This window comes from Sitophilus oryzae, unplaced genomic scaffold, assembly GCF_002938485.1.
Source record: "Sitophilus oryzae breed Bouriz unplaced genomic scaffold, Soryzae_2.0 scaffold_357_pilon_pilon, whole genome shotgun sequence".
NCBI lineage: Eukaryota > Metazoa > Arthropoda > Insecta > Coleoptera > Curculionidae > Sitophilus > Sitophilus oryzae.
The window spans coordinates 1,722,117-1,749,309 of record NW_022146926.1 but is presented as its reverse complement, the minus strand read 5'-3'; the positions used below and the strand labels follow the sequence as shown (position 1 = coordinate 1,749,309).

Sequence of the window (27,193 nt, the reverse complement as noted above, 5' to 3'; positions counted from 1 at the left end):
GCAAATTAATATAGACCAGCCTACTTATGCACATTAGAAATATTAATGTTACTACTAGTAATTTAGGACTATATTTACCTAGAAACTACAAGCATACAAGAAACATTTATTTGGAGACAAAAAAAATATTACCACACTCACACTGTCTTGAGTTAAAAATACTCAATATAAATAAACTTCTTTTGAAATAATTTCCCAACTATAAATGATATTCATGGCATATATGTTTCTGAGTTTCTCATAAATATAAAAACTATTTCGAAAGATACACAAGGAAGAGGAAACATAAAGTTTAATTTTAGAACTTCTCGAGTAATTTTGAAATAGAAATTAGGATTTGACAGATTTATGTTTTCAACTTAAAATATATCTCTCAAAGAATAAGACCTTTTATAATGCTGATATTCATTTCATAATATAAACAAACTCATGACCATTATTAACAAACAAAAGATACAAATAAAGACCTAATTACTAGGTGCTTAGATGTACTTACTGGTTTAATATAACTTTAAGACTTTTAGACACTCAGTGAAATAATTACTAAATATGGGAAATTAATTAAAAAATACACTGCTAATTAATTCGAAAGCAGTACATTTTATTCACATGCCATGTACGTCGAGCCCCACCTAACGTTTTTTCTTTGATGGAAGACAAAAATAACTTACCGAAGACAATTCAGGCTATCGATTCAAATTATACCTTCATGAATTCACTATGCATTTAATTACTAACAATACACACATAACGGGACAATCCTACAAATTTCTTAATTTGTAAGAACGTCAGTGTCAAAAGAAAAAATCGGATCAAAACATCAAAATCGAAGGACAGTGCGCATACAAATCGAAAAATGAACTAATTTTCCAATTTTTTTCTACTGAAGCAGAGAAGATGACAGAAACTGACGCATTTGTTGTGAAAACAGATGTTTAGAGCATTATGCAACCAGATATACCTCAAGAAGTATAAATAGTTAACTATACAATATGTCTAATATTTGTATGTACTGTGTGTAACTGTTCTCCGTGTTTAATAAAAATTAAACAATTTTTAAATATTTTTATTGTGATTTTATATATTTAAAGCTTACTACTACTTAAATAAAGACTTGTGGTATAATGAAGTACCACATTAAAAATACATTTTATACGCGGGCGTTGAATGCCCTAAATTGTATTATTTTGAATATATCGGTATTTCAAACTGACAGCTAGTTGCAAAATTCCATGTAAAAAATAATATTAAGTTTTTTAAATGTGTACCGACAATCGCTGCAAGACCAACTTTTTGGTAATAGGTATATGCTATATTTTTCTATAAATGTTTTTGTTGCTAATGCTATATTTTTTTCTCTGAAATGGAATCCCTCCCCTAGAGTCTAGAGTGTTTTTATCATTAATGTAATCTAATTCTCTTTCTACAAATTATATTAAAGCCACAGTAAAGCAAAGCTGCAGAGGTTATCAGTAAATAACGTAACTATGTTTATCAACAATAAGAGATTATAATAAAGTAGTAAATATTTTGCGTGCTGCGCTCAATTTTTAGATTAGGTTTTTGTTAACAAGCAACTCGAGAAAGTCGGCCTTGGATCAATATTAGTTATTATTTGTTCAAGCGAGGATTACTTTACTATTATTGATTGGTTATTTTATCAGCCTAGTCTGTATAAATGTCTTCGTCACAGGCTTACTTTGTTGGAGTGGATGTCGGAACAGGTAGTGTGAGGGCAGCTTTAGTAACTGATTTTGGAAAAATTGTGAGCAGTCATGTGGAAAACACAAAAACATGGAATATACAGCCTGACTTTTACGAACAATCAACCGATAATATATGGGAAGCGATTTCCAAATGTGTTAAGGTAGGTTTACTGCAATAAATCCAAAAGCTGAGTTTAAATTGTTGATTAAACTTTCTTTATTGATAGCATGGAAATTAAATTTTATGAAATATATAGTCAATAGTGTGGTTATTGGGGTTCACGTTAAATATAACAGTTTTTTTCATAAACCTACCAATAATTTTGATTATTTTTTCAAGTGATAAAAGTGCTGTTTTGTCAGTAGTCGGACAGTACTTACCAGTGTCCGGCCGGTTAGTTATCATAAGTCGGACACTTTAGGTTTCTTATATAAGAAACATATTTCCAACGATAATCATGCGCAATAGGGTAAAACGCGTTCGCACAGAAATTTTTGATTGGTTTCCAACCAACAGTACGCTGTTCGCACAGAAAATTCTGATTGTTAGCTGACAGTCAGACCTGTTCGCGGATCTTTTGCAAGTAAAGTGTCCGGCGCATGCGTATTGCGACCCGACGTCATTAATTGGTAAACTTAACCTACAAAACGTGTGTTGTTTTTGTTTAGTGTTTTATTCTTCAAAAAATAAAGAAATGAAATGAGCGATTTTGAATCTTCCGAAGAATCTGAGGCGTCCGGATTTTCGGATACAGACAGACCGAGAAGAGCTGATGGAGGAACGGGTTAGGCCCAAGAATCAAAATTACAAAACATTAAAACATTAAAAAGAACAAAACCAAAAATATTAAAAGATATCTTTGGTTATTAATTCCCTGTTCGTTTTCTTCTTTATTCGGTATTACGTAGGAGTTAAAATTAGTGGTATATTAGATCAAAAGAAAAAGTAGGGGATTTGGCTGTTCGCACAGAACAAATCTGAAGTTGTCTCTGAAACTGAAATCTGTCAATTATAAACTGTGAAGTTAGACAATAGTTAGACAAAAACAATGCTGTCCTTGTCTAGGCGGCCATACTTGTCGTGAGGAGAATGACAGGAATGACACTAATGACTGTTTCCAATTTTCCTATTTCACTGTCACCCCCCTGCTGCACAGTCCCGTTGTTAATAGGTTTGTTCCAACCCCAAGTTTTAGAACGGTTCTGGAACCGTTCTGAAATCATTGGGACTAGTCTTATCCGCATGCGTTAATTCGGCACTGTTTTTGAACGATTCTAGATTGACAATCAGTTGGAACAGTTTCGGAACCGTTTCTAATCTGTCTTGTCAAAACACCGGTTAAAATAACCTCACTTTGGCCATATTGGAAATCCTGTCGGTCTATTCGGAACCAGACGATTGGGAATCTAAATAATGAGCTGGCTAATGGGACGAAAAGGACCCAAGTCAATGAAGAGAGATTAATTTCCTCTTCTCAAACTACTACTATAACCTCACTTTTTGTTTGATGTAAGATGTAAACAAAACAAACCTTTATAATATTCTTCACAGATATTCTTATTAATTGTATAGAACAGTGGAAACTGTAAAAAGTGGTAAATTACTACCTACATTAATAAATAATGGACACAAACCATAATTTTGGTAAGTTTCACTTGGTTTACTATTCGTTTTTTTTTGTTGAAACCGGTTGAAACTAAAACGTTTGTTGAAGTTCTAATAACGATCAGAAAATTGGTTGGAACGCAAAGAGAATCGTTCGAGAACGATCCCCATCAAGGTTGGAACGCTTTTAGCCCTATGCGCATGAACGGAACCGTTCCTGAACGGATCTCAGCGGGGTTGTGCGTGGAACAAACCTAATATAAGTATAATTTTAAAGCAAATTTAATCTTGAACATTTTGTACCGTTAATTGTTGTACTAGTTGAAGCCTGGCGCATCCGCCACGACATGCGGAAAAAAATACTTTTTATTTTTTTTTATTAAATGAAAAACAAAAATCCGGCGACGGCAGTTTTTAGAAGAGCCAATTAGCTATCTTTTAGTAAAAAAAGTAACTTTTTTAGAGCAAGTCGTTACTTCAGTAGAGACGACACACAGATAAACATTAGCATTTTATATATGTTAAGGTGCGTATTCATTATCCGCACGAACGAACGAACGAATGTTCGCTAGTGGTATGGACGGGGACCGTACGATAGAACCGCACGAGACCGGAGGCATTTGTTGGCGAACGCCTTTGATGTACCGACTCGAAACCGCACTTTCATTCGTTCGTTCGTTCGTTCGGATAATGAATACGCACCTTTAGATTTTATCTATATGAAAAAATCATCTTTAAACGATATCGACACGGTTCATAAAACCGTGCTTCCATTAGTAAACAGCGTTTTTAATTTTCCTTCTTCTTGATACATTTTTTCTCAACTGTATTAAGTAACACCTGTTTTTTTTGTCTTGGAAATCTGCAAACGGCTAAGTTTTCAATCCAGGTAACAATTTTTTTTTTCAATTTATCTGGTTAAAACAAGTTCTGGTTCCATTCGTTTGCAAACGTCGCTTATTTGTCTTTAATATGGTCCTGCGTACTGTTGACTTGGAATCCTGTACTGAGTGCATGTTTTACGCGATGTTCCCTCTTCTTGGACAATTTGGACAGTTTTTTCTAATGCATCTATATTGTATTGATGAAAACTCCCTTTTACTTTAGGCTTCATGCTTGAAAATAACTAAAATCTCATAAAAAATCAGTCTAAACTCTGCAATATGCGTCGAAAAGGGGCTACTGTTCGACCTCTCAAATATATTAAATTTAGCATTTAGCGTTGACCAGTGGTCGGACAACTTTTATTTCCTTTGATCTGCGTTTGTGTTGAGTTTTTGCTGTCCGACCACTTAACACTACCAAAAACTCATGTTTTATTATATTTCAAACGAAAAATAGAGTAGATATTACATATCATTTATCCAGAAAAAGACTACAGTTGAGGGTTGGAACCTTTGGTGTTAAACAGCAAAATAAAAACACTAAATCACCACAATACACCAAAACACTTTTACTTTTTCACTGGACGCGCGTTTCGCTAACCATGTTAGCATCATCAGCAGATGATTATAAACTAAAGTACAATCTACAAGTTGAGCGTTTATATACTCGCCCAGTGGGCACCGAGTGGGCGTGGCAAAAACTAGCCAACCGAGTCAGAGCCAACTGAGCGTAACAGTTACACCCGTATTCATAGTCATTCGCCGGCGAGGCGTTGAAAAATCTCCCAGTCGCACCGCCAGCGAACTTTCGGCGAAGCGAACGATATCAATTTTGAATGCATAGACGATATCCTCGCCGTCGCCGCGCTGGCAACTCGCTATGACTCGTGTGGCGATTTGAGCAAGCGCATTTAATTTGTTTATGTGTTTTCCGTCCACGGCACGCGACGATTTTTAAACCAGAGCGCGGTACTGATCCCAAAACGTTTTTCTTGTTATTATTGTTTGTTGTCTTTTTGCAATGGCGGTAAAATATTCGGCAAGTGATAAGGAACAATTTATTAAAATGTTGATAAACTATCCTATTATAGAAGATAAAAGGACTGATTCCTATAATATTGAGAAGAAGAAAAAAGCATGGGATAAAATTACGTTAGAGTATAATGAGGTAGCTACAGAAAAGGTAAATATAAAATTTATGTTGTGTAGCTATAATATTCTTTGATATAGGATTTATTATTATGGTTTGAGATAATTATGCATTAAAGTAGATTATATATCTTTTAAACAGGAAATAGAAAGAAATATTTTTAGTAGCTACATTTAAAAAATTCTGTTTATTTTAGAGAACAGTAATCCAGTTAAAAAGATTATGGGATAAAATAAAAAGAAGCAGGAAAAGTGCGTTAGCTGAAGAGAGGCGTGAAGTGATGGCCACAGGAGGCGGGCCGTCTAAACCACTACCACCTTATTCACAACCCGAAGTAGATGCCCTGATACCTCATCTCGATTATGAAGTTAATATTGAAGATGATTCTGATGGCATAAATTTAAAAAATACAGAAGGTAAACTTTCTATACTTTGTTAATCATCAAAACAATTGCTATTTTTATTTGTTTCAGTTGTACGGTCATCAGAAGAGGCAACTGCTTCAACGGTATCAGTCACCTCTTACGTCTTAGTGCCAGAAACCCCAACATTATCCACTCCATTAAACCCAAGTGCTGTTAAAGGTAATATTCTACGATTATAGGACCTAGCAAATATTTTTAAATTAATTATTGTCACAGTCTCGCGCCCCCCTAAAAAAAAGGAAGATCATCTTGATCAGTTGACCAAGGCAAGGTTAGGCCTAGTTGAAAAGGAAGAATCATATATGAAAGAACTTCATGATATCCGTATGGAGGAGGCGAAATATAAGGCGGCGGCTGCCAAGTTCGTAATGTTACAAGAAGAGGCAAAATGGAAGAAAAGTAGAGATGAATAAATAAACGATTAATTTAATAATTAATAAATGATTAACAAGTAATAGTTTTATTTTCAATAGTATGTACCTAATAGTAGATATAGATTTTTAATCAAAATAATTATGAACTATATGGTTTCTCATCACATTACCTAAACCTAAATTTCCTTCACGAAAAATAATTTCTGGAACATCATCGTCGATCTGTAGAGGTTCGTCTATGATGTCACGGTAAGTAATGGAAATATTATGAAGAATAGCACAAGCTACGATAATATAACAGGAAGTGGAGATCTTGGTAGCAAGTCCCCGACTCAAACAAGGAAATCGGCGCTTTAAAACACCAAATAATCGTTCTACGGTATTTCTTGTCTGAATATGTGCTTGGTTGTATCGCCTTTCTCCTGGAGTACGTACTTGTCTAAATGGAGTCAGCAAGTAAGGTAAACATGGATATCCCGCATCACCAAGCAAATATCCAGGAAGTTCTCTTCGTTGAAACTTTCCCTTTAAGGAACTCCTTTGAAAAATGTAACTGTCATGGTAACTTCCTGGATATCGTGAAACAATATCTAATATTTGTAAATTAGGACCTGAAGTTGCTTGTACGTTAATAGAAAAGTATCGTTTTCTATTTCGGAACAGTTCGGCAACATCTCCTCCTGGACTCTTGATAGTGATATGTGTGCAATCGACACACCCTGTGACATTTGGAAAGTTAGCAATTGTACTAAATTGCCGTTGCATTTCCGGAATATCCTCATTAAGTGGAAATGTGATATATGTTCTAGAGTGTGCTGCAAGTCTTCTGGTGATTCTTGTCACAACTCGGCTTACAGTACTTTGGCTGAGTCCTTTCAAGTCTCCACAGACAATCTACAAACATATAATTATATTATTATAAAAGTGTGGCTTTTTTATTTTGTTAATTTTCACCTGAAAACTTCCGCTAGCGTAAAAACGCAACGTTAAAAGTAATCCTATCAATGTGGGTACCGGCAATCCTCTGTTAGTCATGGGTTCACGGACATGTACCATTGGTAATAGAATATCACGCACCACCTCTTTCCTAAATCTAAATCGTTTTTTAAATTGGATTTCACTGTAAAATTCAAAAGGGTTTTCCATATCTCGAATATACCTAAAATAATCAACGAAATAAATAATATCAAATTCAAAGGTTTTCTGCAACCAATTTACCTCCGATGTATATGAAAATCTATGTCCAAAATATCCCTGTGGGCATTATATAATAGATCTAAATCACGTTCCATTGTTAAATCGAATTATTATGAAAAATAAAACAAAATTTAAATTATTTACTAATCTGGCGGTCGCTCGGAGATAGTACTGACCATCTCCAACGAATCGCTAACGCCGCTAAAATTTCAGTGAATGCGCATGTGTGTCATTGTTGGCGAACGACTCTGCATGACAAATATGCGTGGGAGATTGGCGAACCGCTGGCGGCGCGCCAGCGATCGTTTATGAATACCAGTGTTAGATTTCCGCCACTAGAGTAGTAGGAACAAAGAACTTGAAGGAATTGGACCGTTGTCTCTGTTCATACTATCTTTACATTTATTAATTCTGATGCTTTCATATGCATCTAATTGCCTGTAATTTGAGACTTGTTTAATTAATTTTAAATTATTAAGATCTATACAATGTTTTTTATCAACAATATGTTCGGCAACGCAAGATTTATTGGGTCTACCATATCTTATCTGAGCTAAATGTTCTTTAAATCTAGTTAATATTGATCTTCTAGTTTGCCCAACATATTTCTGATTACAATCTTTACAAGAAATTTCATAAATACCCGACCTTTCAGTGGAGATGTTTTATCCTTTGGATTACCTAATAATTGTTGTAATTTATTATTAGCACTATACACAAGTTTATAATTGACATTCTTAAAAATTCCTTTTAGACCACGGGAACTCTAATCTACTCTAATTAACTCTCTATCAAACGGTATCGAAAAATATTTAGACGTATCTTTCTCCACTTGAAAAGTCGAATTTTCAGAAATCATTAACCTATACCTACGTTTTCTAATTAATTTATCAACTAGTGAAGGAGAAAAAGAAAAAGAATTATTAAAAATTAATTAGAAAACGTAGGTATAGGTTAATGATTTCTGAAAATTCGACTTTTCAAGTGGTGAAAAATACGTCTAAATATTTTTCGATACCGTTTGATAGAGAGTTAACCCGTGGTCTAAAAGGAATTTTTAAGAATGTCAATTATAAACTTGTGTATAGTGCTAATAATAAATTACAACAATTATTAGGTAATCCAAAGGATAAAACATCTCCACTGAAAGGTCGGGTATTTATGAAATTTCTTGTAAAGATTGTAATCAGAAATATGTTGGGCAAACTAGAAGATCAATATTAACTAGATTTAAAGAACATTTAGCTTAGATAAGATATGGTAGACCGGATAAATCTTGCGTTGCCGAACATATTGTTGATAAAGAACATTGTATATATCTTAATAATTTAAAATTAATTAAACAAGTCTCAAATTACAGGCAATTAGATGCATATGAAAGCATCAGAATTAATAAATGTAAAGATAGTATGAACAGAGACAACGGTCCAATTCCTTCAAGTTCTTTGTTCCTACTACTCTAGTGGCGGGAAATCTAACTGTTACGCCTCAGTTGGCTCTGACTCGGTTGGCTAGTTTTTGCCACGCCCACTCGGTGCCCACTGGGCGAGTATATAAACGCTCAACTTGTAGATTGTACTTTAGTTTATAATCATCTGCTGATGATGCTAACATGGTTAGCGAAACGCGCGTCCAGTGAAAAAGTAAAAGTGTTTTGGTGTATTGTGGTGATTTAGTGTTTTTATTTTGCAGAAAAAGACTAAAACAAAAGAGTTATGTTTCCAGTAGTCTGACAATCATGCTGACAATGGTCGCGTTCATCAGGACGAGTTGATCAGTGAGCGATGTACCATCGATTGGTTGTCCTGCTGAACGTGCTTTTTAGATCAAAATCATAAGTAATGCATATTAAATTGTTTTCACCCATTTTTGGCACAAATCGAGGGTATTAGTCAACCGAGAACATTAAACAAAATGCTTTGTTTTCGTTTTCCAAAACATTTTGTGACATTTGGCGTATGTGACGTTTAATCCTCATGCATCGGTAGCGTAGCGTATTTTAAATCTGATGGAAAAAATGGCGACTGATCCCAGAGCGCTCACAACTAATCGGCGCGTTCAGCAGAAAATTAGTGATCGCTGCGGTAGCGCTACGTCCTGATAAACGCGACCAATCGCATAATTAAAATATTCAAAGGTATCCTTTTTTGTTATCTATACCTACTAATATATAAAATCCTTAAGTGACTGACTCACTGATTAATCACGATCCTGCTCAAACCACTCAACGTAAGAAGCTCAATTTTGTCATACAGGTTGATTCTTGGGTGTAGAGGTGCGATATGAAGGGATTTTTCGAAATTCCAGTTCCAAGGGGGTGAAACCACCCCTCAAATATTACTATATTTTATATTTTAAAAACGGTCAAGTTTCCGAAAAAACGCTTTTTAAACACGTATATTTTATTTTGTTTTTTTTTACATATTTTAAGATTTTTTCAAAATGTATACAGGGTGTTACAAAAAATTTGGTCATTGATTAATCACGATCCTGTTTAAAGCGCTTGACGTAAAAATCTGATTTTTGGAAAACGGATTGACTTTAGGGTGTAGAGGTTCGATAAGAAGGGATTTTTCGAAACTTGAATTCTAAGGGGGTGAAACTACCCGTCAAATATTCGAATATTTTTAATTTAAAAACCGGTGAGTTTTTCGGAAAAACTCTTAAACGTGTATATTTTATTATGTTGTTTTACATATTTTCAGATTTTTTAAAAATTTACCATTCACGATTCTGCTTAAACTGTTTGACGTTTAAAGCTGATTTTTGCCAAACAGACTGATTGTGGGGTGTAGAGGTTCGATAAGGAGGTTGTTTTTTCTCATGCTGACTTAAATGTGAGAAAATTTTATCCAGTTTGTATGTTAATGGAAATTCTTGCGTTGCTTTATCATCACCATTACAAATGATTAATTCGACGCGAACGAAGTCGCGGGTACACGCTAGTTTAAAATAAAAGAATATTCCACATACACGTAAAGTTATAAGTTATATATTGTAAAATGTTATTTTATCGCTTGTAGTACTGATGGTTCTAGATACCATATTGGTTACAAAAGATATTATTATATATTACTATATTTGATTAGATATAAAATTTTTAACTTACCTTACAAACTATCTCAACTTCATCTTTAACAGGCAAAAATTAGGAAGCACAAACATGTAGTCATTTTCCGGAATTTTTAACGGTTTCAGGATGACAATTTAGGCAAAGAAAATGTTATAGAACAAAGCGAAGAATTGGCAGAATTGAGTTTTTAATTATTTGTAGGCAATACTAAGCCATATTTTTAGCTTATGTCCCAACAAATACGTTTTATCCGACCACTGGTCCGACTACTGGCATATGCACCCTAGTAGTATAAAACAAATTGATAAGAACTGCGACGTCATAACTCTGTTGGTCTCTTTATTGCCTGATTATTATAATTTAGAATACAGGGTGATCTCTAATATATATTTTAGGAAGTGACAAAGACCATAAATCCAGCAAAGATTAAAGGCATCGGTTTTGACGCAACTTGTTCCTTAGCATGCGTCGATAAAAATGGACAACCCTTAACAGTGAGCCCTTCAGGTAAATTCAAGAATACAAATAATAAAAAAAAATTTATAGCTGTATTGGTACAGGAAACAACGAACAAAATGTCATTTTATGGCTTGATCATCGAGCTATGAAGGAGACGGAGTTCATAAACAACACGAATCATTCAGTCTTGAAGTATGTAGGTGGGAAAATTTTTCCCGAAATGGAAACTCCAAAATTGTTGTGGCTCAAAACTTACTTGAAAGACACGTGGAACAAAGCTGGATATTTTTTCGACTTGCCCGATTTTTTAACTTGGAGAGCCACTGGTGTGGATACTAGGTAATAATATAGTACTTAATTTTAAGGATTGTTGAGTTTTTTGCAAAAAAATGGTTTTTTTTTGAAAATCTATTTTATTTTTTCCTGCCGTTATTTTATAGAAAATCAAACATAATTTCACATTCTCATAGCCACTTTAATAGGGCTATCTCCCATATATATAAGTAAATATCTTAGGGATATCCAAAAACCAGAGGAGGATATTTATGGGATATCCAGATGGGACAAAAAAAGTCATCTTCAAGACATCCCTAGGCAAGCCTTTTTCGATTATTTCGGATATTTATAGGATAATACAAGGATAATGTTGGGAGCATTATAGAATATTTTTAGGACATTATATGAGGACTGTTATTTGACAATACTTACTTCATCCTTAGTTTATAGTAAAAACGTTCGCGATTTAGTTTTATTTAGCCACATTTTGACGTTATTCATTGGATATTTTTATTAACAGCTCTAAAATATACCTACATATTATGTCAGTGAATTTTGCTTTAAAATTTAGAAGTTTATTTTTATGAGTTAAGAGCTTTCAATTTATACTGTACCATCGAAAAAAAAACGGCGTTCAATTGACTAGAAAATTACGATCGATGACATTCCCCATATAATTTTACATACAAAATAACAGCAATCTTCATTTCCAACGCCGTTTTTTTCTATCGTATGGTATTATACCAGATTATACTACCCTTTATGGAGTCTAGCAGTTTATGTCTGGCAGCAACAGTTTACATCAAAGTAAGCACACAGGATACAGGCATGGTACAAAGAAAACAAGGTATGATCGATAGCGGCTCCAATTTCGTTAAGTTTGCGCATACCACCTGTGACGTCATACGCCATACAAAGAAATATCCATATTGTCCAATTGCCACCAATAAAAAAAGACCTAAAATAGGGAAGAATTAGGACATAACCCCAAAAGTTATGTTTTGACATCGAGCTTGACATTTGAAAAATTATTTTCACATTTTGACACAATCAAATTTCACAGATGACACAATCTGTTTGACAATTTGAAATTGGCGCGCAGAGCTTGCCGACCAATGGTGCCGTTTATCACCTGTGACGTAATGACCAACCTGCGCAATATCATACCTTGTATTCTTTGTACCATGGGATACAGGTATAATTTCGAACACCACACATTCCAGAAACTCACAATTTAAACACAAAAATAGGATTTCTGTTCGAATAGAACAAACACGAAAATGGGCTTAGGGATAAAGAACAAGCGCTTTTCAACAAATTTTCACCTATAATTTTGCCACAAATTTTTCATTGTGAGACCCTGAGTCGTTCGTCGTTTTTCGACATTAGTTGAGGTTAGGATAGAATTTCTGCTAGAACAAGGCTAGAACCTAAGGCTAGAACTATGAGTACAAAAAAAACTAAGTCAAACTCAACCAGTTTTATTAGTTTCAGTCATTTTTAAGCCCATTCAATATCGACAAACGACCGAATTCACCTCGTATTTCACTAAATCAAAGAACTGAATAATATACTCTGTTTTTTTTCTCAGGTAAGATTTCGACAGACGATGACAGAAGAAAAGCAGATGACGTCCCATACCAATCTATTTATTTTACTAAAAAAAGTTTCTAATAATTTTTAAGTTATCTATGGATGGGTTTAAATATAAATCCGTCATGAGTCGTGTCTTGTTGTTTTGACCAGTTTTATCGGTTTATTTAAAAAATGACATCGTATTTCATTTTTATTGGTTTGACGGAACGATGAACGACAAACGAACACCGATGCGTATGAACTCGCCTTTAGATTTTTGTCATTTTTGATGATTGTCAAAGTCTTGCCAAATTATAGGTTATAATTTTCTGTCAACTTTTGTTAAATACCCTGCGTTTTGGAAGATTATGCATTTTGATTCGTATTATTACGTGTGTTTTGTGTCTTTTGAAGTCAAGTGGAGGAAAAATCGAGTGAAAATTAACTGTAGACCCAGAGCACAGTTTATGGTTAATACTCGCTGTCCAGGCAGAAAGTCTTATACACCAATGAAGTTGCCATCGATAAATTTTGTATACCATTTCGTCGTAGATAAGTGCATCTCGTATATGGTAGAAGGATCAAACTAAACATATACTAAAAACTGGAGTAGCTGTAAAATATCGACATCACACGAGAGGTAAATAATGGATTTTAGTAATGTAGAAAAATAATGTCAAAAGGTCCTGGTTTAAAAAAAAATTAAGATTAAAGTTAATTAATCAACCTTTAAGGTATAAAATTTGGTAGGTGTTATTATTATTAAAATAGTTTGTTTTATTTACCTATGTTGTTTTATTTATTCCTGTGAATATTACAAATTTGTATTTGTACATTAAGTTATATTGATAAATATAATCATAAAAACGGGTAGTTTCATAAAGCTTGAAAGTAAATAATAGTTTTTTTATATTTTTTGGTATGTAGTGTCTTGTTCTTGTTTGTTTTGTATTAACACATACCGTTTTTATTAAATAAAATAACTCGATTACATTTTTCAGTTTTATACAGTTTTTTCACAATATTTTGAAGTAATCACTTGTCATCTTGTCAATCAAATTTTAAATATATCCTGCTATGCGTTCCAGTTGTACCAACTTATTTCTTTGTAAAATAAAATAAACTACTTTGAAATTAAAATGACAGACACATATATCACTGTCAAGGATCTTCTCGTTGGACAGACTATACACGATGCAAAAACAAACAACTGTCGAGATGGATTGTGGGAAATTTTTTGCGCGGGCGTTTTAAATTCTCTGTATTACTGGGAGTGTGTTTTCTTGTCTTGACGTAATATATATCTATCTGTATGGTTTATTGTATTTTATGTAATATAAAAAGTAGTACATTATTTATTTTTCCTAAATATCTAGACGATATTGTTAGGATATTTTATTAACATGAGCATGTTTGGATATCTCAGCTGGATGTACAAGATATACGACAGAGATATCCATAGGACATTCTATTCTGAGACATCTACAGGATTTCAGGATATCTGGAGGATATCCTATAGATGTCTTTATAAGATGATCTTATAATGGGACATTCCGACATTCTATGAATATCCTGCGGATATTGTGTGTTATATGGGTTGATAGGCATCATTGACTTCATTTATTGTAAAAGTGAAATCAAAATACAATTCAACATTTACAATACAGAGTACAAAATGCATTCGGAACTATAAGAAGAAGATATCTTCAAAGTGCTATAAATAAGATTGAACGAAAAATAAATTTGTGCATTAGGGAGGGTGGCCGTGGTAACCCTTTCGGACATGTACAGCATTAGAAACTAGTTTGTAGAAGTTGATTTATTTATAATAACTACGATTAATATTATGCATATTATTAGATCGTACAGTCTTCCCTAGGAGATGCAAGACCTTGTCGTTGGTGGGGAAGCTCCTGGTCAGGTGCTGGGGGGAATCCCCCCTAGCACTTGGCTTGGTCTAAGAAGCATCTCACTCAACGTCTTGTCCCTGACTGTAGTGTCGTGGCCAGGGAATTGCACCAAGACATATAACGATACCGGGCGGGACTACGGACAGCCTCAACCTTGGGGCACCGGGGGTCACCCCATTGTATTTTACCCCTTACTTCTACATGCGGGGCTCTGTAGAAGTGGACCGACTGTCCCTAGCGACTCATAGGAACACTATGAGATCTGGTAATAATAGTAATAAAAACATCACCGGTGAAGCTGTGGGGAAACCCCCTAGCGACACTGGGAACAGTAACAATGAAAGTTCCAAGGGGCCAAACCCAAAGAGAACTACAGGAGAGGTGGCTGACACTTGCGTGAGACCATCCTCCGCAAGTGGCATACAAGTTACCACCTCCTGCAAGGGTCGAGAGCCTACCTCCTACCTCTAAACCCAACAGGCGACACAAGCTACCGTTTCGTCTACCCGGCCTGGGTCGTAGCTCCTCGACTGTGAAGGACATGGATCTCCGTAGGAAGTCCTGGGACTGTATGATGAGTTATAACTGAAGAAAGGGGCACACAATAGATCTCTAAGGTCACAGAGATTAACCCCCTCCCACTTATTCTAAATTCTAAATTCTAATTCTAGATCGCACAGTGAGATTTCACATTCACAATAAAAAAAGTTAAATAACATCTTTAAATTGCTGACCTAGATATTATTTATTTGAATCTTGAAATTGGCTTGATTTTCCTTATTAAATGTTAACTAGCCCTAATCAATATTGTTGCGATGAATATAATCAGATTAAATAATTTAAAAAACCAGAGTCTGACTTGAAATAATTTTAAATAATAAATTAACTAGTTTTGTTATTGTTAAGGTACCCAAAACAAAAAAAGTATCAAGTGTAGCATATCATTGTACTCAGGAGATCCAGTTCTTTCAAAACTTTAAATAAAAAATGCAGGCCCGGGCCTCTGTATCTCACAAATTATAAGCTAATTGGAAAATCTAAAAATACCATACAGATAGCCCTGATAAAGTGGCTATGAGAATGTGCAATTAGTTTTTTGATTTTCTAAAAACAACGACAGGAAAAAATAAAATTGATTTTCAAAAAACTCAGCAATCCTTGAAATTTTTAAAACTTTTTTGACGGCATCTTGGTGAACATCCTAAGGAGCAACTTTGCCCCCAATTTAACTATCTTCGTATATATTACGGTTTCCGAGATACCAATGCTCGTACCTCGAATTTGTAGCACCCTGTATATCGGATAACATGGTTTGTAGATCGTCTTGTTCTCTAGTTTGTAAATGGACCTACGAAATGAACGTGGAAGGCGTGGAAGCATGGAATAAAAGTTACTTTGATACAGTTGGTTTAGGAGACTTGGCGGAAAATAGTTGGAAAAAAATCGGATCCGTTGTTCAGTATCCTGGCGAAACTGTAGGTAGGAATTATTTTAAACGGGTTACAGTATGTCATTAAACATTTATTTTTTAGGATTGGGCTTGTCGGAGATTTCAGCCAAAGAGCTGGGCTTGCTTCCTGGTACTCCGGTAGGTACGTCAATGATAGACGCCCATGCTGGAGGTTTAGGTTTAATAGGTTGTAAAGTGGAAGGAATAGATCCGCATTTTGAAACTCGAGTAGGTAAGAAATGATGTGATATTATTACATTTTTTTAACATTTAATAATTACACTTCTCTGGTTGCGTCGCCATACAAAATACAGTAGGATCAGAATGATCAACAACTTTGATAATTCTCCTATCATGACAGGCACATGATGCCTTGATTACTCCGTATTATATTATTATTTATTATAATTCTTGTCAGCGAATCAAACACCGATTTTTCCGTGGTTCTTTACTTCAACATACATTTCCTTAACTGACAGATTATCTTAAAGTTTGAAGGGGTATATCACCTATCACCACCATCATTTTTGAAGTAAGAAATTAAGTATATAACGGGTTTGTCATAATTGTTGATACTTTGGCGCCCAACGTGGGGTGCTAATTTTATATGGGTCGATCCGTCTATTAAGTAGTAAGCACTCAACAAGTTTGATAATTCTCCTATCATGACAGGCACATGATGCCTTGATTACTCCGTATTCTATTATTATTTATTATAATTCATAGTCAGCGAATCGAACACCGATTTTTCCGTGGTTCTTTACTTCAACATACGTTTCCTTAACTGACAGATTATCTTAAAGTTTGAAGGGGTATATCACCTATCACCACCATCATTTTTCAAGCAAGAAATTAAGTATATAACGGGTTTGTCATAATTGTTGATACTTTGGCGCCCAACGTGGGGTGCTAATTTTATATGGGTCGATCCGTCTATTAAGTAGTAAGCACTCAACAAGTTTGATAATTCTCCTATCATGACAGGCACATGATGCCTTGATTACTCCGTATTATATTATTATTTATTATAATTCATAGTCAGCGAATCGAACACCGATTTTTCCGTGGTTCTTTACTTCAACATACGTTTCCTTAACTGACAGATTATCTTAAAGTTTGAAGGGGTATATCACCTATCACCACCATCATTTTTGAAGCAAGAAATTAAGTATATAACGGGTTTGTCATAATTGTTGATACTTTGGCGCCCAACGTGGGGTGCTAATTTTATATGGGTCGATCCGTCTATTAAGTAGTAAGCACTCAACAAGTTTGATAATTCTCCTATCATGACAGGCACATGATGCCTTGATTACTCCGTATTATATTATTATTTATTATAATTCATAGTCAGCGAATCGAACACCGATTTTTCCGTGGTTCTTTACTTCAACATACATTTCCTTAACTGACAGATTATCTTAAAGTTTGAAGGGGTATATCACCTATCACCACCATCATTTTTGAAGCAAGAAATTAAGTATATAACGGGTTTGTCATAATTGTTGATACTTTGGCGCCCAACGTGGGGTGCTAATTTTATATGGGTCGATCCGTCTATTAAGTAGTAAGCACTCAACAAGTTTGATAATTCTCCTATCATGACAGGCACATGATGCCTTGATTACTCCGTATTATATTATTATTTATTATAATTCATAGTCAGCGAATCGAACACCGATTTTTCCGTGGTTCTTTACTTCAACATACATTTCCTTAACTGACAGATTATCTTAAAGTTTGAAGGGGTATATCACCTATCACCACCATCATTTTTGAAGTAAGAAATTAAGTAGATAACGGGTTTGTCATAATTGTTGATACTTTGGCGCCCAACGTGGGGTGCTAATTTTATATGGGTTGATCCGTCTATTAAGTAGTAAACACTCGTGGATTTTTTGGATAAACTAAAGCTTTTATTGATTACTTCTGATGAGTTACACCTTATTTTCACTCAAATTAATTGTCTACCTCTCTTTAAAATAATGGACTCGGTCAAAGAGACGAGTCACATTCATTCTTCTGTGTTACAAGTATATATAGAGGGTAACTCACAGTTCCATATAATTAAAAATGATATGCGCACATTGGTAGTGCACATTATAAAAACTATTTTTCATAGATATACAGGATGTTTCAAGTATATTTTACAGACAAATCAGTTTTTTAAACGAAATGTATACTGTACAATTTGTGTCCAAGTTGAATGTTTAAATATGGTATATCCGGTATATCACTACCCAAGCAGCATTTGGACGTCGGGACAACGTTGTGTCACGCGACCAAACGTCGGCGCGCAACGTCGGCACAACCTCGTGCCAACCCTAGTCTGCACTAGTTTGGAGAATAACTTTTGGGTCGAAACGACGTTGGATATCGACGTTGGCTCGAAGCCTAATTTACTACAAACTGCAACGTTGTTTAAAATCCTAATTCACAGAAATACAAAACTAATATGGCGTCTAAGTCGCGTTTTATCCTAAATTGGGATAATTATAGTAAAATTATTATTTTTATGATTTAGTTAGAGACATATGTCAGATGGCAGTGAAGGAAAACAAAAGAAAAGTATTTAAGTATGGAGGATGTTTGAAGATCATAATTATTGAAACACTTTAACCGACTCTGAATTACGATCTACTCGTTACCCAAGGCAAAAAAGTTAAACGCAAACAACTTTATTGATAAATGTATTGTTTCTACTTTGAAAAATACTAATGGGCCTTAAAATTAAAGAAGTTTTAAAAATTTTCTTGAATTTTTTTTTAGTAAAATGCGAATAATTTATTCGCAGTCGAAAAAATTGTTTCCGCGTGTTTTTTAGGGTCAAATATTTCAAGTTAATGTATTCAAAAAGCAGGAATTGCTATTTTAGGAACGAAACATTTTCTTATTTAACAACATGGCCTCTTTCACTTTGTTGTTTTGGAGATTAAGATGGAGTAGTTCGAGTAGTCGCATACTGGACTAATAAAGTCGCAGTTCGGCCTTAACAGGTGGTATACTAGTCGCAAGATTGCCTAATTTAGTCATCCTAGAGTCTAGCTTGTGCCGCCCTCTATAATCTAAATAAACGAGGGAGTGGATAAACTATCGGTAATATATGTCGATGTATATTTAAATTTAATTTTATATGTACCTTATAATATACGATGTATATTTAAATTTAATTTATATGTAAATTTAATTTTATATGTTCTTATGTTCCATTTTAATAAAGTTTTTTTTATAAAAACAAAAACAGCACTGAACTGCCTGACTGAACAGAACAATGAAGTGAAAATTTAAGATTTAAGGTTATGGTTCAATACAGTTGCAAAAAGGTAGTGACTCGACGTCCTACCAACGTAAGAATAAGGAAATCTAGACAACGTTGGAATTAGTAAAACAGACGACGTTTGCATAACGTTGGGATAGGTCCTGAAACTGACGTCGGAAAACTCTATATTGTCCAACGTTGTAACTACGTTGTCCGAATCACCTAAAGATCACTTAAGCAAAAAAGGTTACAAGACAACGTTTATTCGACGTCGCAGGAGCTTCTACTTTGCTGTAGTACTAGTCCAACGTCGGCACAACGTTATAAAAACGTTTAAATTTATTTTAATACCTAAGGTAGGGAGCTAACTATTTTTTGTAACTAATCCAACATTGTGTTTAGTAAACATGTGGTCGCAAGTCGTGAAAATGCTACTTGGGTATACTGTATGGTCGAAAAAAGACCTTAGAGATGACGATCGCTAACATTCTCCATATAATTTTAACCAACTTTAATACCTTTTTCGATTGTATATTTATATAAATTAACGTGAATAGCTAATGATTTTCAAAATATCCTTTTTAACATCATTTGTAGGTTTGATATGCGGGACGTCTACATGCCACATGGCCGTTTCCAAAGAGGCAATATTCGTCCCAGGTGTCTGGGGCCCGTATAAGAGCGCCATGATTCCTGGAATGTGGTTGAATGAAGGTGGTCAAAGCGCAACGGGCAAATTAGTCGATCACGTGATCGATACACATCCGGCATCATCAGAGATTCGCAAAAAAATTGGCAACATGTAAGATATAAGAAGTACTTACTGCGATGCATCTACCTATACCATCTTTTCAAAGACTACTATGACGTTTTTTTTTAATAATACAATGAGTATATTCTTTACTTTCAGGCACATTGTTCAGTATCTGAACGACTTACTTTATAAGATGACAGAGAGTCAAGGTCTTTCCAATGTGGCTTTTTTAACGAAGGATTTCCACGTTTATCCAGATTTTCACGGGAACAGATTACTTGGCGATCCCACATTGAAAGGAATAGTAAGAATTTTTTTTCAAACGTCACAAAAGTACCGTATGATCGAAAAAAAAACGTACTTGTATGGGTATGAAATGCTGAGCGCTGTCATTTTATATGTAAAATTATAATGGGGATGTCAACGATCGTGTCATTTCCAAGCCAAATGGCCGCCGTTTTTTTCGATCATAAGGTATTAATTTTTGCGACGGCATAAGTAAAACACTTTCAGGCTTAAAAATAAAATAGCATGTTCTATTATCGGAGTAAAAATTACTTTTTGTGCCTCCCCTGTAATAACAGTCTCGGCATAAAAAGTATAATTTTTGCTCCTAATAAAACAATATACAATATACTATTTTCGAGAGATTAATTTTACCTGTGACATTTTATTTCAGATATGTGGTTTGTCACTTGCTAGTGATGAGGAAAATTTAGCTATACTTTATTTAGCCACAGTACAAGCCCTTTGCGTAAGTTAAACAGTAATTTTTTACAGTAATATTTATTTTATAATTATTTTAGAAACATCCATTTCTCAGATTTTTTCTTGCAATACTCTATTTCTGCTTTAGTAAACTCGATGTAAATTATTTTAAAAAATTAAAATACAATTTTATCTAAAATTTAAAAAGCTAAATTAATTTTCAACATCTTTTATTAAAGAACATTATTTTTGTTTAGTATGGAACACGGCAAATAATTGATCGATTGAAAGAATCAGGATACAAAAACATCAAATCGACTTTGATATGTGGTGGATTGAGTAAAAACCCCATTTTTACTGCGGAACAAGCCAATATTTGCAATCTTCCAGTAGTATGTCCAGATGAAATTGAAAGCGTTTTACTTGGTTCTGCTATTTTGGGTAAGTTTACCTTAATCTTGCTAATTTTCTTACTGGAGGGAATACCTTATTTTTTCATACCTCAAGTTCTCATTGTTCTTGTAGGAGCTGTAGCGGCCAATCATTTCGACACATTGGAACACGCGATCCAGTCAATGGGTGGAAATGGAAAAGCTGTTTTCCCCGATCAAAACATCATCGATTTCCACGACAGAAAATACAGAGTGTTCTTAGAAATGTATAACGATCAGATAAAATATAGAAAACTGATCGGCACGTTATAGTAAAGGTAGACAATATATTTTGTATTTAGTGTATACGAATTTGTTTCTTTTAGTTTAAAGATAAAATAGATTTTTTTGTGATTATTTTTCTTATTATGTAGGTATTTTTTACGTCAAATCCTGCTGTCAAGTTACAGTTGTAAAGGGAAACTTTATAGTGATTTTGCAGAAATATATACCGTATGATCGGAAAAAAATTCCCTATATAATTTTACAAACAAAATGACAGCGATCTTGATTTCCAAACCATATCTGACGCCGTTTTTTTCATCATATGGTTTAATATTTTAGTATTTCTTTTTCATTTGAAATGTAAAAAAAACCTTTACTATGGGGGGGGGGGGAATCTTTTTTTAAATTAAAGTATTAAAATTGAATTTTCGTCACTACCTATGATAATTGAAATACAAGTAAGAACAATAAATATATTTAAATAAATTATCCTTAAATAAATGATATAATTAAATTATTATGGAACAGAGCGGTCTTCAGGCGTGGATAGTTTCAGTTTGCTGGCCAAGTTGCTCGTTAATCTACCAAATCTAAAAAAAAAGAAATTTTGCTTAATTTTTACATTTTCTTCAATAAAAATTACATCTTTTGACCTCAGACGCTGCTTCAAAACTATTTCAAAGCTCTTTAATCATAGCTCTAAATATTTTTACTAATAATGCTACTAACTAAACTGAGTTAAAATTTAGTTTTAAATAAATAATAATTGATAATGATTATAATAAATGAAACTTAAAAATTAAAGATCAGTATTAAAAATATGAAAAAGAGCGAAATTAATTTTCGCTAAAGCCTGTTCAACGAGTCAAGCAAGGTTTTGACAGACATTCATAAAATGACATAAAATGATTCATGAAAATACGGTTTACTTGTGAGTTGGAGTGATAGGAAACTGTCATTGTCACGTTCCTCGTGTTGGATAAACTTTGGTATGTTACTATATGACATATATTATGATTGATTGATGTATCCAATTATTTTCTGTCAGTTCCTGTTTCACCGGAAATGACTACAACTTTCGATTTTTAAATGGCACCCTCTACCTTTTTTTACTTTATTCGATAGAAAATAGCACTCTGAATAGAATGACATATCATATGTCAACTTTTGAAATTCTCGCTGAAAAATAAGGAGCCTCAAAATCAAGGAGCCTTGGAAAATAGATATGATTACTTATGTATATAATGCTTTTCGTTTCTTGTCTTGGCTGGTTAAAATATGCCCAAATCGTATTTTTAATCATATCCCATTTTTTTCAAATGGAACGAGGGTGGCCCATTAGCATATTTGGAAAAAGCATTTTTTACCAATAATTTGATATCTTACATTTGGTATTTCGAGTCAAAATGTCGTTATGAACCGTACGTTACAATTTCAAATAAACCACAATGCGAAAATGTCAAAACTTGACATGTGATACGCCATTCTATTCGAGTATCATTTTCTATCGAATAAACTAACCAAATCTCGTTTTTTTATCTGAGAAAATACAGTTATAGGAGTGAACCACTTTTGAGACGCACCCGGTATATTATATATTATATATACAGGGTGAGTCTTAAATAAAATCACATATCTTCGGTATATCTCGATAAAAAACCATATTTTCTCTTTGTCGTTTTTCAAATAAGGCCAAAATAGCCAAGTTTTTTTACATATTTGAAAATTGAAAATTTAGAGAAAATATTGTTTAAGTTTTGAGAACCAAACCAAACTACTTCATAGCTATATTATCATTATCAAGATATTACAAAGAAAATTAAAAACAAATCAATTTTTTTCGAAAAATAGAAAAATTTCGATATTTTCCAGAAAAATCGAGGGGGTCGAAATATTCTACCCCTAAAAATATGTGCACTTATTTAAGACTCATCCTGTAGTTTTGTTATGAAATAGTCAGCCATATTGGGTTAAATATGCAATTTTCTAGAGTGGCATCAACATTTCTACATACTTTTTTTTCTACATTTTTAAACACCATACTTACAAGTTTGATGTCACCGGTTTCCTCACTCTCCTACATCTTCCTTTCTTGTCCCTTGAATATCCAGTGGCGCATTTTCGATAGCTAGCCATTTCTCCATGCAAAACAGTTTCTCCAATATCACTCTGGATATCTTCTCCAGGAATTATACCAGCCGGCGGCGAAAGTTCTCCCATAGCAGCCGAAGGCGATCCTAAAATCTGGACTTTAATTTTACCTGGAGCCATGGCAACCGTCTCTCCAGATATCAGCGGTTCTGAGCTGCTGGTGGTGATTTTTTGGGTTGTTGTTTCATCAGATTCAGTGTCATTTGGCGTTAGGAGTCCTTTAATTGCGTTATCTTTCACGCCATCTTCTGTGGAAGTGATTATAACGGGAATGTGGGTAAATGGTTTTGCAGTAGTAGTGGAGGTCGTTGTGGTTGTGGTTGTTGATGTTGTGGTTGGTTTCGATGTGGTAGTAGTGCTGGTGGATGGTTTATGTGGTGGCTTAATTGTGAAATCGGAATCATCATATGCGTAGTCGTAATCACCCTGAAAATATCATCACAGATTAGGTATCCTATAAGTATACAGATAAAAATCTTATCCCTAATTCGTGGTACGAAAATTGTTTTTTATGACGATGTGCAAACGAGTAAAATTTCCTGTGCGCAAAAATAAACTCGCGTAAAATAACAATAAACAGCGTAATAGAGAGATATCGCTAAACCGAATAGCGTGCATGGACGTTAATAAGGCCAGGTGTTATTTCCTTTACGTGAGGTGGTATTAACTCTCTTCATTTATAGTTATCGGATCGGAAAGAATTCTGTTCGCGTCGCGTCCGGTATTTAAACTTAACCTTGAACTTTGAATTTAAAACTTTGAAATTGTTTTGTTTACCAGGTATTTTAAAACTAAAGGGCTAAAGTGCTTATTTCCAGTGCTTTCTTGTTCAACGTCTGCCAGTGGGTTTAGGGCAACAAGCAACAAATTCTCTTAGAAGGGCTAAGTCGTCATCTGCTGTAAACCTAAGCCTCTTTTTAGGTTCTTTAATATTGGAAGAGGTGGAATCCATATTTTGGGCCTTATGTATTTAATTAAAACTAATCCCAGCTACTTAAATATCGGATTACCTAATAAAACTAAAGTAATAATTCAAAACAATTCAAACATAACCTAAAATAAAATCCCGCCGGCCGGCCCAGGTTGTAAATACCCGCATATTCCCATTTAAGCAATTTTTTACGTTATTTAGAAATAGCGCTTGGTGTAATTGATCCGCAAATTACGTCAGGCGGTAACGTTATTAGCGGGTATTGCGTTAAAAATTGACTCGTAACCATGATAAGGTACGCGTAAATACTGCATGACGCTATTCGGTTTTCCGATATCTCTCTAATAACTGTGCCGGTCAGGCGCTGTGCACAATTTTTGAGGCCATAAGTGAGCGTGCTATGTGCGCAAACTAGTAACCTAACTAGTACCCGATTCCGAAAATTGGAACCACGAAAAACAAAAAAGAAAAAACAAAGTTTATAATCTGTATAATCTGTGATATCATCCATTTAGAATTTTTTTTAATTCTTTTTTAATTCTGAAGATTTAAAAATTGATAGTAAAATATATAAGCTTAATAATGCTTAATTATTTTTAGCATCATAAAACTTTTTGATCGTACCGTATCAGATCAAGAAAAAGGGTCGAGTAGAAATTACTTGGAGCTAGCTATACAGGTTGTATCGATTAGAAAGGACAAAATATACCAATTATTTTACTTTAAAAATAAAAAAAAATGCTTAAGTTTTGAGAACCACTAGATTTTCCGTGTGTCTGTATTCTTCTAAGTTACTGTGTTTGTCTCTAGTAACTAGTAATTCATCCTGAGCGGTGCCTAGGGTTTTAATTTTTTAAAACATAAAGAGTAAGAGATATAATTTAGTGAAAATTCTAGTTTTCTCTGAGGGGTGCCCAGCTGTACCAAGGGTGGGCCCGGCACCACTGGACCCCCTGTAGTAAAGCCAGTGGTTGTCAATCAAATCAAAAAATATTTCTAAAAATTAAAAATTTCCAAAATATTTTTTCGCGATAAAACCTCATGCCATCTCTAAAAATATACAGGGTCCGGCAATAGTGCGTCGCGCATCTGTAGCTCCTAGAATAGAAAACTTGATAATTTTGTTTAAGTGCATACCTAAAGTATGTACCAGGATGTATTTGCGGAAAATATTTTAACTTCTATAGGGTGGCTCAAAAAAGTGTGAGTAGATCTGGATGATTTTTTTAAATGGAACACCCTGTATATTATTGCATTTTTGGCTTCCGTTCAGATCACTTTACATAATCCTAAGATATGAATAAATCCATTTCGATAGTTTCGGAGATATTAAAAAATAAATCAAAAATATATATTTTTCAACCCTTCTTAAAAAAAATTTTAAAAATACAAGAACTGTTCTGAAATCAAAAACTATATTAGGTATTTACTTTAGATGGTCTGTTCTTATTTTGCTATAAATATGGTAATCGTAAATCATACAGGATGTCCAATATTCTACACCAAACTTTCAAAAATATAAAATAATTTTTCTTGTTTTTTTTAAATGGAACACCCTGTATATTATTTTTTATTAGATGGAGAATTAAAAAATGAACATTTTTTGTATTTAAAGCATTTCAAAATTCTTAATAGTTTTCCGGATACACGCAGTATTATTTCATATGGCGCTTTCAATGGTAAAATACGAGAGAAAAACTCATTGGCTGGCTTTGATAAAAATTTACTGTGGAAAATGCTATATGAAATACACAACTGGGAATATCTGCGAAACCGTTTTAAATTTTTAATTCTCCATCTATTGAAAAAATAATATACAGGGTGTTCCATTTAAAAAAATCATCCCGATCCACACACACTTTTTTGAGCCACCCTATAGAAGTTAATATATTCTCCTGAAATGCATCCTAGTACATACTTTAGGTTTGCACTGAAACAAAATTTCTAAGTTTTTTATTCTAGGAGCTACAGATGCCCAACACACTATTACCGGACCCTCTATAATGCGCTTATTGTAAAAAAGATATATGTAATGATATTAAACGAATTTTATAAAAATATACACATACATATTGAAAGAGTTATAAAAGAGAATAATTTTAATTTGATAAAACGATTAGGCAAGTGGTCAAACATGCAAAAATTAAATCAAAAATTACTCAAAAACAATGATAAAATATAGAAATATAACTTACGCCAAGAGCTTCATCCCCTACGATCGCAATAATCTGTAAATCCTTTAAATGCACTTGCAAATTAAAATCACCCGTTTGTTTCTGATCGTAAACGATCCTAGGTCGATCGTTATTTTTGCTTTTGCCTCGGTGCGGTGCCCCCTTAACCGCCAAGATCGCCCATGACAGCACGGTCAAAGCCAAGACCGTTCGTAATCGTAGCATGGTACTACAGTTTATGATATTCCTTGATGGTACTACAGTTTCTTTGGTCCGGTATACGGTTGCTGGCGAAGAAGTGCGCCAAACAGATGACGACCAGTTACTATCGCGATTAATATCGTTATAAGGAGCGATCGTCATCTTTTTACCGTAGGGAGTCGACTCCAGATGGCCTTTTTCTCTTCGTATTCGGCCACTTCTCGAAGAATTTCTTTGTAATTATTTCGATTATTTTTTTGGAAAAATATTTGAG

General features: G+C 34.1%; 5 protein-coding genes across 8 annotated transcripts in view; 2 read left to right on the top strand and 3 right to left on the bottom strand.

The window, feature by feature from the left end:
- Positions 1-874, bottom strand: part of LOC115884802 (blastoderm-specific protein 25D) — an 82,044-nt gene extending 81,170 nt beyond the window's left edge. For all 4 annotated transcript variants that reach the window (XM_030903487.1, XM_030903488.1, XM_030903489.1 and 1 more), the window contains exon 1: positions 672-874. The gene's annotated coding sequence lies outside the window, so the exon portion shown is untranslated. The remainder of the gene's footprint in view (positions 1-671) is intronic.
- Positions 875-1,204: 330 nt separating this feature from the next.
- LOC115884752 (FGGY carbohydrate kinase domain-containing protein) lies at positions 1,205-21,591 on the top strand. Its single transcript, XM_030903417.1, has 11 exons — positions 1,205-1,296; positions 1,694-1,867; positions 10,811-10,922; positions 10,976-11,213; positions 15,954-16,114; positions 16,168-16,317; positions 19,942-20,146; positions 20,255-20,402; positions 20,778-20,852; positions 21,064-21,247; positions 21,332-21,591. The coding sequence occupies exons 1-11, from the start codon at positions 1,261-1,263 to the stop codon at positions 21,508-21,510; spliced, it is 1,662 nt and encodes a 553-aa protein (XP_030759277.1). The 5' UTR covers positions 1,205-1,260; the 3' UTR covers positions 21,511-21,591.
- LOC115884754 (myb/SANT-like DNA-binding domain-containing protein 3) lies at positions 4,943-6,219 on the top strand. Its single transcript, XM_030903420.1, has 4 exons — positions 4,943-5,379; positions 5,543-5,762; positions 5,820-5,930; positions 5,988-6,219. Exons 1-4 carry the CDS (start codon positions 5,218-5,220, stop codon positions 6,182-6,184), a joined length of 690 nt encoding a protein of 229 aa, XP_030759280.1. The 5' UTR covers positions 4,943-5,217; the 3' UTR covers positions 6,185-6,219.
- On the bottom strand, positions 6,263-7,533 carry LOC115884753 (putative nuclease HARBI1). Its single transcript, XM_030903418.1, has 3 exons — positions 7,364-7,533; positions 7,100-7,304; positions 6,263-7,039 (listed from the first exon to the last, which is right to left on the bottom strand). The coding sequence occupies exons 1-3, from the start codon at positions 7,435-7,437 to the stop codon at positions 6,272-6,274; spliced, it is 1,047 nt and encodes a 348-aa protein (XP_030759278.1). The 5' UTR covers positions 7,438-7,533; the 3' UTR covers positions 6,263-6,271.
- Positions 21,592-21,893: 302 nt separating the features above from the next.
- On the bottom strand, positions 21,894-27,193 carry LOC115884785. The gene is made up of 3 exons (XM_030903464.1): positions 26,740-27,193; positions 23,510-24,039; positions 21,894-22,052 (listed from the first exon to the last, which is right to left on the bottom strand). Exons 1-3 carry the CDS (start codon positions 27,079-27,081, stop codon positions 21,980-21,982), a joined length of 945 nt encoding a protein of 314 aa, XP_030759324.1. The 5' UTR covers positions 27,082-27,193; the 3' UTR covers positions 21,894-21,979.

Bases quoted from the DNA above. Each gene is read 5' to 3' on its own strand.
- LOC115884752 (XM_030903417.1), top strand. From the start codon at position 1,261: ATGTGTACCGACAATCGCTGCAAGACCAACTTTTTG. The intron at 20,853-21,063 runs GTAAGTTAAACA...ATTTTTGTTTAG, and splicing joins CCACAGTACAAGCCCTTTGC to TATGGAACACGGCAAATAAT. The intron at 21,248-21,331 runs GTAAGTTTACCT...TTGTTCTTGTAG, and splicing joins ACTTGGTTCTGCTATTTTGG to GAGCTGTAGCGGCCAATCAT.
- LOC115884754 (XM_030903420.1), top strand. From the start codon at position 5,218: ATGGCGGTAAAATATTCGGCAAGTGATAAGGAACAATTTATTAAAATG. The intron at 5,380-5,542 runs GTAAATATAAAA...TGTTTATTTTAG, and splicing joins ATGAGGTAGCTACAGAAAAG to AGAACAGTAATCCAGTTAAA. The intron at 5,763-5,819 runs GTAAACTTTCTA...TATTTGTTTCAG, and splicing joins AAATTTAAAAAATACAGAAG to TTGTACGGTCATCAGAAGAG.
- LOC115884753 (XM_030903418.1), bottom strand. From the start codon at position 7,437: ATGGAACGTGATTTAGATCTATTATATAATGCCCACAGGGATATTTTG. The intron at 7,305-7,363 runs GTAAATTGGTTG...TGATTATTTTAG, and splicing joins GATTTTCATATACATCGGAG to GTATATTCGAGATATGGAAA. The intron at 7,040-7,099 runs GTGAAAATTAAC...ATATGTTTGTAG, and splicing joins ACGCTAGCGGAAGTTTTCAG to ATTGTCTGTGGAGACTTGAA.
- LOC115884785 (XM_030903464.1), bottom strand. From the start codon at position 27,081: ATGACGATCGCTCCTTATAACGATATTAATCGCGATAGTAACTGGTCG. The intron at 24,040-26,739 runs GTAAGTTATATT...TGATATTTTCAG, and splicing joins TAGGGGATGAAGCTCTTGGC to GGTGATTACGACTACGCATA. The intron at 22,053-23,509 runs GTAAGTATGGTG...CTTTTTTTTTAG, and splicing joins AAACCGGTGACATCAAACTT to ATTTGGTAGATTAACGAGCA.